The sequence below is a fragment of the Petaurus breviceps genome, unplaced genomic scaffold (assembly GCF_028583685.1).
Source record: "Petaurus breviceps papuanus isolate PSGF00001 unplaced genomic scaffold, PetGlider_PUasm1.0 90654, whole genome shotgun sequence".
Taxonomy (NCBI): Eukaryota; Metazoa; Chordata; class Mammalia; order Diprotodontia; family Petauridae; genus Petaurus; species Petaurus breviceps.
This window is the reverse complement of record NW_027187301.1, coordinates 6,467,574-6,479,955: the sequence shown is the minus strand read 5'-3', so window position 1 is coordinate 6,479,955 and position 12,382 is coordinate 6,467,574. Positions and strand designations below refer to the sequence as shown.

General features: G+C 37.3%; 1 protein-coding gene across 2 annotated transcripts in view; it reads left to right on the top strand.

Moving 5' to 3' along the window:
• UBXN7 (UBX domain protein 7) overlaps window positions 1-12,382 on the top strand; it is a 51,953-nt gene that overhangs the window by 28,332 nt on the left and 11,239 nt on the right. Inside the window, exons 4-11 of one of the 2 annotated variants that reach the window (XM_069065020.1) lie at window positions 280-345; window positions 2,423-2,535; window positions 3,849-3,995; window positions 5,034-5,124; window positions 7,536-7,663; window positions 9,094-9,487; window positions 9,591-9,670; window positions 11,759-11,809. In XM_069065020.1, coding sequence (XP_068921121.1) covers window positions 280-345; window positions 2,423-2,535; window positions 3,849-3,995; window positions 5,034-5,124; window positions 7,536-7,663; window positions 9,094-9,487; window positions 9,591-9,670; window positions 11,759-11,794 — 1,055 coding nt within the window. In that variant the 3' untranslated portion in view covers window positions 11,795-11,809. Of the gene's footprint in view, window positions 1-279; window positions 346-2,422; window positions 2,536-3,848; window positions 3,996-5,033; window positions 5,125-7,535; window positions 7,664-9,093; window positions 9,488-9,590; window positions 9,671-11,758; window positions 11,810-12,382 lie in introns of those variants that run through there. The other variant, XM_069065019.1, reaches the window with a different exon arrangement.

The window sequence follows — 12,382 nt, the reverse complement described above, 5'->3', positions numbered from 1 at the left end:
GAATCCAATTTTTGCCAACATTTGTCCTATTTTTATCCTTCTTTGTCAGATATGTTGTATGTGAGATTTCTTTTTATGAGTTGGACTAGATGATTTCTGAGGTTCCTTTTCAACACTGAAATTCTGTGATTATGACTCAACTAGCATAGATCATTTTCTTGATATAATTTATCAAACGTCATAGTTGAATGTATTGATATGAGAAACTTATAGATCAAACAGTTTTAGGATTGAATTTCATGAAAAAGTCAGATACTAAATATTTAATTCTTCCTGTAGCTCCCAAAAGACGGCGGCCTGCTCGTTCAATATTTGATGGTTTTCGAGATTTTCAGACTGAAACTAGTAGGTATCTGTGGAACTTTTTTTCTCACCTTTTTCTTGTCCATTAGCAATCATTGCCATCTAGATAGCCTTGTAAGTAGTACTGTGGATAGAGCACTAGATTCAAAGTCAGGTAGACCTGGATTCTAAGATACTTAGATACTAGTTCCCCATGGACTTAACCTGTGTGCCTCAGTTTCCCTAACTGTAAAATTAGGATAACAATACCTAAACTGCCTCCCTCAAAGAGTTGTAAGGTTTAGATGAGATAAATAATATATTAAAATTTTTGCAGATTTTAAAGTGCCTTATATGTAAATTATCATTACTATTAATTATGGAAGCACTATAAAATAGTTCTCTAATTAAAGGTTTATTACCGCTTAATTTAAAACAAGGAATTTTTAACTTAGGGTTCATAGATCATAGGTTTTAGAGTGGATATCTGTGAATTTGAATGGGGAAAAAATTACATCTTTATTTCAATATGATTAGTTTCCTTTGTAATCCTATGTATTTTATGCATTTAAAATCATTATTCTTAGGAGGAGTCCTTAGGCTTCACCAGATTGCCAAAATGCTATGCCTCAAAGAATGGTTAAGAATCCTTGGACTGAATAAATACTTTTTCCCAAGAAGTTGTAGTCTCAGATTTTATTAGTGGTCTTACCAGTAAATACTCGACTATCCATGATTTGCAAATTTCTTTTATAAAATGTCGAGACAGGAGCTCAGTCTTTTCCATATTAAATCTATAGGAAAGTTTTCAGATTTTTTAATATTGTGTTTTATTTTTCCTTGAAATGGAAAAAAATTATATCCTTTTAAATATTTAAGATAATAAAGTTGCTTAGTGATTTTGTTCTATCAGAAAGTGGACTCGTGTGTGGTCAGACTTACAGATTTTTTTTTTAATTTCTATTTAGAGATCAAAGGCTCACATTTTAAGTTATTAGGTTACAAGAGACCTAACAGCACTGAGAAAGACAGGGAGGAGGAGATGTACAAGGTCTAATCAATAGACAAGATATTTAGGACCTGAAAAATATAGAGTTGAGTATAGTTCAGCATGATATTAAAATGCTTTCTACTCTGGTAGTGTCAGTCTTGTCCATAGGCTGCTTCGTTCCCTTGGTTTCTTTCAGCTAGAGAGTAGCATTTGTTTCAAGAGATAAGGTTTTCCTTTTCTTCCCCTTTTGCTGCTAATGACATATTTTGTCAGGACTGACTTTTCTGTGTAGTAAGTTGGGATAAGTGCTCTAGGAGTCCATATATTTTTTTTTTTTTGCTTTTTTGGAGGGCAGTTGGGGTTAAGTGACCTGTCCAAAGTCACATGGCTAGTAATTCTGTCAAGTCTGAGGTCGGATTTGAACTCACGTCCTCCTGACTCCAGGGCCGGTGTTCTATTCACTGCGCCACCTAGCCGCCCATATATACTTTTTTTAGGAGTCCATATACTTTTAAGAGGAGCAGGGCAGTGCCACAGCCTGAGGCTGTAAGAATAACTATGGTTGGAAAATTCATTTGGAGCTCTTTGACCATGCCCTGGCCTTCTACTTACTCATTCAGAGTAACCGGGGGACCTTACATCCTTCTAGGAGACAATGGCAACAGGGGCTCCTCATCTCATACCTTACACTGCTGGAGTCCTCAAATTTGAAACACAGTCAGGGAAGACAGGGACATCAACCATACAACTACTACCAGCTTGTGACTTCTGAGGATTTGGAAGCCAGTATCTCTTTAGGAGATGACTAAATAGCAAGGGAAAAGGGGAGAGAAGGCAGAAGGAATGAATGACCTGTGGTCATTTTCTTTTCACTAAAATTTTAAAGCCAGTTTTTTAATTAAAGATAATGTTTTAGATTGATAGTTACATTTAACTAACATCTGGTTTCATTTCTACACTTAGTTATATTGTTTTTTTAATCTTCCCATTTCATTGAGGGCAGTTCTTTATATATCTATCTCCTGTTGAAAATGTAGTACATTCTAATCATGTGATTAGTATGTTAACTTTTGTCCAAAAAATGTAATTGGAGACATTAAAAAAATGCAATTTCCTATTTCACTGAGCTTGATTTCTGTGTCTCTTCAGTTCGGCAGGAACAAGAGCTGAGAAATGGAGGAGCAATAGATAAGAAGCTCACTACCCTTGCAGACCTCTTCCGGCCCCCTATTGATCTAATGCATAAAGGCAGCTTTGAAACTGTAAGTTTTTAGGTTTTTTCTTAAAGCTTTTATCTGCCGAATTAGGCAATGTTGCTTTTTTTGGAGTACACATTTTATTAACATGTTTGGAAGCTAGTATTGTCAGTGATCGTTATTAGGTGATATACCCAGACTCTTTTGAAGGCCAACATTTATGTGAAAAACTTTATTTTCATTGAGAGATGGAATAATAATGGATGTAAGCCATAGATAGTAGATAGATGATAGTTCCCATAGATAGGCAGTTCCCAACGCTCATTTTCCCAAAGCTTCACCTTTTTTCTCCAGTGAAGAAAACAGTCACAGAATTGGAAGGAAACTCAGTCTAAGCTCTACCTGCATGAGAATTCCCACTGCAGCATCTCTGAACAGTGGTTGGTCAGCCCAGTCTTTACTTGATGACCTTTTGTGAGGAGAGAACCCTTTACTACCTCATGTAGCTCATTCCACTTTTAAGTAGTTCTAGTTTTTTAGGAGATTTTTCCATGAATCAAGCCTTAGTCTCTTTTCAGAATAGGTTTGAATATTATCAAATACCTGAACTCAGCTATTATTTCCCCCTTATATCCGTTTCCATGCTAAACATCCCTAGTTCCTTCACCTGATCCTCATATGATGTGGAGTCCCTTTACCATCGTGGGCTCTTTTCTCCTCATTTGCCAGCAGATGGTTTGGAGAAGAAATGTATTGAGTGTTCTCTTTTTACTCATTGGTGACCTAGACCAAGATTCCTATTTTTAAATGCATATAGAACTTATTGATTGGCATGAGAAAAACACTTTGTAAAGCTTCATAAAGCACTATTATAACTCTTAAGTTACAATTAAGATTTTTTTATTCATTCATTGACCATTTATTAAGTACTTATTAAATTAGGTGATTAAGGAGATAAAAATACAGTTATGGCATAGGTATTATTCTCATAGAGTTTACAACCCTGTAGGGGAAAGACCAAGATTTCTAAGAGCCTTTTCCTTACTTCCATTGACCTTTGCTAAATTTGTCCTTTCTCTGAGATTGGTGCTCACAATAAATGGGTAAATTTAAGAGGAAAAACTTCATTATTGGTACATTTACACATTATACCATGCAAGAATAAATTTCATAGTTTTATAGTCATGCATAAGTGATATTCATATTATTAAAAATAGACCCCTTAAATTCTCTTTCTTGAAAAAAGCCTCACTAGATGCCATTTTGATTGGGAACACTGGGAGGTGCTTGACAAGCTCCAAGTACCAAAATATCCTGTCTGCTGCTATTATAGACATTAGAAATTCCATTTCTAATCCACATTGTGAAACTCTCCATAGGCCAAAGAGTGTGGTCAGATGCAGAACAAGTGGCTCATGATAAACATCCAGAATGTGCAGGACTTCGCTTGCCAGTGCCTCAACCGGGATGTCTGGAGCAATGAAGCTGTGAAGAACATTATCCGGGAACACTTCATTTTCTGGCAGGTGGGAATGAGACTCAGAAAGAGTTGAAGAAGCTCTTTTCTTAGGTTATAGGGGAAGGGAAATGGCAGAATTTGATTGTGAATCAACTGTTTCATTTTATAAATTAAAAGCAGCCCTGCTACCATGTCTGAAATATTGTGATAACTGAATATAGAATATGAATGGGGTGGGGAAGAGAGAAACCAGGTACACTCAGCCATCCACCAACATTACCTTAGTCTATTGGCAAAAAAACCCCCACTGGGCTAAGAATCAGGAGACCTGTAATTGTAGTCCTATCTCCCTTAGTACCTTTGTGACCAGCAACCTCTGATACCTCATAGTTCTCATATGTAAGATACAGGAGCTGAACTAGATAAGAAATGTTAAGACTCAGTGGCCACAGGGGCCCTACTCCTTAGGGCAGCCAGAACCAGACTATAATAAATTCAGAAATGTTTAACAAAATAAATATAAAAATGAGGCAGTGGATAGAGCCAGGAAAACCTGAATTCAAATCCATCTTCAAAACACTTATTAGCTGTGTGACCCTGGGCAAGTCACTTAACCTTCTTTGCCTCGGTTTCCTTATCTGTAAGATAAACTGCAGAAGGAAATGTAAACTACTCCAGTATCTCTGCCAAGTCCCTCAAAGACTCAGATACAATTAGAACAATTAAATAGCAATGTTAATTTCTGGCTTTATATATCAGCATGTAGACTGCAGGGATCTGAGTTTGACACCACTTGCTTTAAAGAAAGGTCCTGTCCAGCTTTATAATTCTCTGGTTGATTTTAAATAAATTGTACAAAGGTTCTGTAACCTTAGTCTGAATGTTAATTTAAAGGCCTATCTTAGTGCTGCTTATAAGCATCCTCCCCAAATCCTCGCCCAGTTTGGTTGTGAGAATCTTTTGAATTTTTCAATTCTATCTTTAAAAACCTTATCTCTTATTTTCCTTTCTTTTTGAGAATTGCTGATTTCATTGTATGTCAATGTACCAGTTGGTAATTTGTCTTTGAGATTAGCTAGCTGTTTAATATCTTATGGTTTGACAGGTGTATCATGACAGTGAGGAAGGACAGAGATACATACAGTTTTACAAATTAGGGGATTTTCCCTACGTCTCCATCTTGGATCCAAGGACAGGTAAGATAAGCATCAATTCATCAAGTCTTTCAGGTCGGTTCAACAAGCCTTTATTGCACACATTGTACATACCAGGTGCTGTGCTAGTTGCTCAGAAATCAAGATTAAAATGGACATAGTTCTTGTCCTCAAGTGACTTCTCTTGTTACTGAGGGTGGTAGGAGTGGGTTGGGGACTGGGAAAAGGATATGCCTTGTATTCAGGCACAGTATAGAATGAGTAGTGATGGTGCAAAAGAGAACCCCAGAGAAAGTGCTAGAAAGGTTTAGAAATTTCTGAGAATGGAGAGAAGACTTGTTAGGTGACAGAGTTTGGGAAGGATTCTTAAAGGCATCAAGAAGCTTGTTTGTGATAATCCAGATAGCAAGTGATGAAGACTTAAATTGTAGTGAAGTAATGGTTATATGAGTGGGAAAAGGGAAGTAGACGCAAGAGATTTGGAGAGAGATAGGGGTTGACATGTAATTGCATGTCGGGGGAGGAGAAAAGAGAAGGAATCAGAGATGACTTCCAAGGTTTTGAGTTTGAGTGACTGAAGATGAAGGTAAAGAGAGAGGTATCCTTAGCAGAAATGGAAACATCTAAAAGGAGGATAATAATAACATCAGTGTTAGACATATTTATGCTGGTCATGGTAAGACATCCAAGTAGAGGGTTCTTTTGGACAGCATAAGTGATAAGACTGGAGTTTAACAGAGCTATTGATGCCATGCTTCTAGGTTTAGGAAGGTTCCAGATAGTGATACCATTTGAGTCCATGGGACTAGGGGGACAGTATGCATAGAGAAGGATGAGGATAGAGGCCAAACATAGGTGTGAAGAGGAGAAAGAAGATAGATGAAGCAGGGAAGAGCTGTGTCATAGAAGCTGGGGAGGAGAGTAAATTAGGGAGAGTGCTGATGAGGGGTGTAAATGAGATGTGGCAGAAAGATAAAGGTGAGAACTGAGAAGAGGCTCTCAGATTGAACCACAGAGGGGTAAATGGTGGCCTTTGAGAGAGCAGTTTGAATCTAGTGGAGTTAGAAGCCATATTACATGTTCTGCTTATGAGTTTTATTAGTTGTAATAATCTAAGAATGCACTTACTAAGTTTATTACTACAATCATATTTGCATAGGTCCTCTCTATTTAAGACATTTTATCTTATGTTAATAATACTGCTCCATTTTCTGAACTAGTTATCTGACTACTTTGCACTCTTCTGTCAAAAATTATTATTGCTGCATCAGTATCCCAAATCTGAAGAGCATGTACTTTTTCACCTAGGGTCTTTGCTAACAGTAGCAGATTACTTAGCCTAAGTAAATACAGTTTGCTCAAGAAAGGTATTTAACACAGACTACCATGCTTGTATGACTATCAGGTGTGAAATTCCTAATTCATTATATTAAAAAATGGCTCATGTGAAGATAAACTCCTTAACAATAATTCTAAAAACATTATGTATACATAATTCATAATTCCTTTTGAAAGGAAGATGGCAATGCATACCTTTCCTGGACCCCATTGAGCCTCCCTTGACATGAGGCCACACAGACTTTTCAACTTCAACTGAGAGAGAAAAATCCCTGCTTGATATGCCCACTAGAAGAGCAGCCTTCTCTCTGCTACAACCCTCAGAGAAGTGAGACACTGAAATACTTGGTCCACCCTCAAGAAGACAAAAAAGAGAAGACACAGGGAGAAATAGCTTGGCTCACTTGGCCTGCTAGAATGCAAGAGCAGTAAGAACAAAAGATCCAGAAAAGAGGGCAAAAGACCTGTGTCTTGAAAACCTAGGCAGGTAATATGGACCTCCAGACATACTCCTTTGCTCTTCAGTTTCTCCCCTTGAAGATTAGAAGCAAATGTCTTATTTTCTGCATTCACAGCTCTGCCCTATTTGAAGGTCAGTGGAGGTCAGTTCCTCCTTTTCCAAGGAAAAGAGTCATTTTTGAACAAGTAGGTCTCTGTCCTATTAATGAATAAACACCTCCTCAGCTCAGTCAGTGTGACTCATTGGGGACCACTTTCCTGGCTAAAGATGAATGGAGGAAGGGTGATGTCTTTTGTCTCCAGCTCCAGATGACTAAATGGTAGCAGGTAAATTATTCTGGCGTGGTAGTGGCGGTCAATCAGTTAATATACCTGCTGCTACCTGATGCTGTATCTTTTCTTCTTATCCAAAGGCCATGATAACCTGGATTTTTATTGATGCAGTGTCTGTATCTGTCTGCTGTGGCCTGTATGATCTAGTTGTAATAGTAATTAATGCCTGATACTTTTGTAATACTTTATGGTGCTCTATTAAGATAAAGAAATTTTTCCTCAGCATCAGTCTATATTCTGCAAAGGCCTAATATTGTAAGATTATTCACATGGAAAGGTATTGAACATAAATGCTGTTTTATATCTTAGTTTTTCTTCTTCAGGTCAGAAACTAGTGGAATGGCACCAGCTAGATGTGACTTCTTTTTTGGATCAAGTGACAGGATTCCTGGGTGAGCATGGTCAATTGGATGGACTCTCCAGCAATCCCCCCAAAAAATGTGGCCGCTCTGTAAGTATGAGGGTTCAGGGAACTAGCACATTTGTACTCAACATCTTATATATAAGATGCTTATTGAATTGTATTTATTATATGTAAGCACTGCTGTAGATGAAATTATGATCTGTCAAACCAGTGCTTTGTTATATGGCCATAGTGAGTTTATCCTTTAAAAATATTTCTCACCCTGTCAGCAAGAAACATTGAGTCTTAGGAAAAGATCACAGCTGGTACCGTTTTGAGTATATACCATTTTGGTACCATTTTCATTTTGAGCAAAATTTTACTCATATATGTGGAGAGAGAGAGAACTTTGTAATCAGCACTATCAAAACTATAGCAACCTACATTTCTGATGGTCCAAATATAAATATTTATTTGGACTTAGACTTGTTAGAAGTTTGTTATTCTCTTCATAACCCAAAAACCTTCTTTAAAAATCAGGGGGATGGAGGTGGGAATTAGAACAAACAGTAGTGAAAAATATATAAATAATATCCCTTTCAGTTATAAAGATTTAGAGGAAAAATTAGAAATCCAATCCGAGGTAATATAAAGAGACTCCTATTTTTCCAGTTGTTTGGACTAGTTGTCTCTCCTCATCCCCTTAACATTACAGATTGTCAGAAGATTTACTGAATAATTAATGCAAAGAGCAGTATTTTTCGTCTTGTAGTTGAAATCACAGAGGATGATAAAAATAGTAGGAAATTATCATTCCTACCTTGACCAATCAAGAGCTACAAGAAATTGTAGGGCAGAGTTATAACAGTTTTATAAATCAGTTTAATTGTGCTTGAGGAATTCAGTTTGGCATTTAAGTAGAGGATTTAGTTGTCTTGTTTTGGAATATTAAATTTTTCACTAATTTGTAAAAAAAAAAAATTAATTCACAGAATGACTTGCTAGTATCAAAAGTTTAGGCAGTAACTAAATGTTCTTCATCTGCCAAGATCTTTAACATTTCCCTTGCAAGCGTGTCTTCCCACTGTTGGTGGGGCAGGTGGGGGGGTAATGAAAATGTTCCTTTGGTAAGAGTTCTTTCCAAGGAGGTAGGCAAGGGTTGTCCTCTTGCTTTAAGAGTAAAATATTCCACTTAACCCCAATTGCTTTGCCTTCCCCCCTCCAAAAAAAAAAAAAAAACCAAAAACATTAAGAGTAAAATATTCTTTTTTTTTTTTTTAAAGCAATCGGGGTTAAGTAACTTGCTCAAGGTTACACGGCCAGTTATTTCTGGGTGTGGTGCTGAGTATCTGAGCCAGGATTTGATCCAGGTCATCCCGACACTGGAGCCGGTACTCTTACTCGCTGAGCCACCTGGCTGCCCCTAAGAGTAGAATATTCTTAACATCTTGGCTGCTGCATTTTTCACTTTCTTTTTAATTTGGGATTTATTAATTGTGTTTTTCCCTTCACTTATGTCTCATATCTGTACCTGGCAGGAGAGCCTTATAGATGCAAGTGAAGACAGCCAGCTAGAAGCTGCTATCAGAGCGTCCTTGCAAGAGACACATTTTGATTCTACACAGGCAAAACAGGACAGTCGCTCAGATGAAGAGTCTGAATCTGAACTTTTTTCTGGAAGTGAGGAATTCATATCAGTTTGTGGTTCTGATGAGGAAGAGGAGGTAGAGAATCCTGCCAAATCTAGGAAGTCTCCACACAAAGACTTATTGCATAGGAAAGAGGAAAGCCGGAGGCCTCAGACTGAGCCCTCAGCTAGGACTGAGCCTGCAACTGCAACGAACCACCAAGTACTGTCAGGCATGGATTCTGAAATATTGGAGGTGTTACCTGAGAAGTCAGATGGGCTTTCGGAAGGGCTGGAAATGAATGGTGAGTTAATTTTAGTTTCCTAAAATACGAACGTTACGCTAAGTCATTTGTCTTCATATCTTACTATACTCCCTCTGTATTCGCGTATCTTTTATTTATTTAGGACCAAAAGCACAGCTGATGTTGAGGTATCCAGATGGAAAGAGGGAACAGATCACTCTTCCAGAACAAGCTAAACTTCTAGTAAGTAAAATTAACTACAACTTTTTACATGGGGCAGAGATGTTATCTAATTAGAAGAATAGTTCTTCTAAAAGAAATGCACCTCTGGAATGATCGGGCAAATCATCTGAAGCATGTCATTTTCTTATTTATAAAAGCCAAGGCAAAGAAAACCTTGTTAACATTACACTTCATAAAGGTGAACCCTAAGTTACTCATTTAGTCTCATATGGAGAGAAAAACAGACTAGTTTTAGAAACAGATCTAGCTTTTCTTTTTATCGTAGAGGAGCTGAGGGTATTATGTATTTTGAAATTTAATCTAAAATTGCCTAGAGAAGGCCATTCTTTCTGGTCACTTTCTTTTTTCAGCACATTATAAAGTGACCTCTTATCAAGTTTGTTTCCCCTATCTAAACATCAGAAAAGATTTTAGATAGAAAATTTTAAATTGAAGTATGGTTTTCACTAAAATTACTTATCAAAATGATGAGGTTAAGGAACATGGAAGCTTAGTTGCTTTTAGCTCATCAAAATGGTTCTTCTCAATGGGGACCTCTTATTAGCAAGGAATTTTAAAGATTTATTTATTTCCTAGAATATATTTTATAAAAGTTAGTGCAAATTTATGTAGGTTTTAGTTCCATGAATAAAACCGAAGACATTAATTTTAGGTGCCATATTATCCTTATTTGTCAAAGGTTGCTTTTCCAGTGACTTTCATTTTACAATTTGGTGTACTTTTTGGTGTCTGTCTCTGGTATTATACGCTCTTCCATTCCTAGATTTTGACATTGCTTTGGCCCTTCTGCCTCCTATCTCTTTTTTTTTTTTAAACCATTACCATCACATTCCTATTGTCACTTTTGCCAAAATCCTGAGAAACCTTTTAGAGCTTACCTGGCCCCAACTCTGTTATGTAGGAGAACTAAAGTGTAATAGATGGTTCTGTTCAATTTCCCTAATGAAAGCACATTGAAACCCAGATTTTGTTGGGTGCAGATACAGCCCTTCCCATTATTATTTCAGGAGCTTTGGTATATTGTGTTGAGTCTTTAAAAGCCCTCTAGTTTTCTTTTGGTGGCTCTTAAAGACAAGGCAGCTCCTGAGGCTTATGGTAGAAACCAGGGACCTTTCCTGATTGATCAGCACTGCAGGGCTGTTGGGGCACTGTAACTGTGTCATTATAGTGGAGGCTGCAGACATCTCAGTAGGCACCCTTCCTGTGACATTTCTTCTTATCAGATAGTACTGTCAGGTGCAGAACGGAGGTTGACCCAGAGAGTTTTCCTATTCAGAATGAAGGCTTTGGGGTAGGTCATTGAGATTTGTCAGCTAATCACAAACCCCAATTTGTTTGGCTTAAAGTTAGAGCACAGACATAAAGTGTTTGGCAGAAAGGCAGCCACAGACTGTGACAGGTACTGTGACAATAGACCCAGAAGAGGATGGCACAAGGGGCAGTGATATCAGGAGGGAGAGTCAGACCCTTGAGTGGCACAAACATTTCTGGTGATGTTGAGTAAGCCACTTAACTTCTAAAATTGCAGATAATTGTATTATCAGTACCTGCCTCAAAAGGTGGTTGTGAGGATCAAATGAGAAAGTATGTAAAAGCGCTTTATAAAGTATTACATAAATGTCAGCTATTATTAATTACTCCTAAAGAAGAGCAAGTAGTTTAAAATCTCATGATCTTCCCTTTGGTTTCCTCATCGTGCTTTAATTTGGGTTTTCAGATAGTTCATCCAGAGTTATACCCTGCAGTCTTCAGTATTAAAATCACCACTTGTTCCTGCTTTTTGAAATGTGTTAGTTTATTTTTTCACCATTGTAGTAGCCCTTGAAGTGGTGAAAAGGAGGGAAAACTGAACCAGAAGTCTTATATTTGTCTTCAATAAGGGAGATTCTTGGAGGTCCAGGACTGTTTCTGTTTTTTCTAATCCCAACCTTCCCCTATATTATCCCAAGTCTTTGAGAAGTGAAACTTAGCTCTTTTTCACAATAAAATGGGAAATCTATTCTGGGAGCTCGCTGGACTCTTTATCATCAGCTATTAATCCCATATTCTATATAATACCTTATGTTGATATAACTTGATGGTTTTCAGATACATTCTCATTCAGCCTTCACAGCAACCCTGTGAGACAGGCAGGGTAAGTAATGTCCTCTTATTTTTATTGATACTCAAAGAGGTAGCTGGTAACATGGCCAATATCAGCTAGTATGTAGTAGATCCATCCCCACAACATGCATCTTTGGGCTCCTAGTCCAATGTTTTCTATTATGTTTCATTACCTCCTAGAATCTTAGTTCAGTGTGCTTTTATTGTCTTAGTTGTCCAATATACCTTTTAAAACAATCTCCAGATACCATTGTTTGTTAGAAAGAAACATGGTTCTTAGTCTCAGGATTTAGCTTTTTGTTAAAGAAGGTAAGATCTTTTAGGCTACAGCTATAGTTAATAGAGGAACAGATGAGGCAGAACTGGGATGGTAATTATCCAAAGAATATTTTTATCTAGTTTAAGGTAATCACAGTTTACTGTAATCCAGTATGTAGATTGGTCAAGAGGTCATCTGACTGATTTTTTTCACCGTCAGATGTAAGTATAAATCCTGGGAAGTTCCAGTCAGAAATAAATTTGCATTAACTCTCATCTCTTAAGGTACCTCAGTGTAACTTTAGCACACTTGGTATATCTGCCCTACAGAATAGTGGGGCTAAGTAGCTA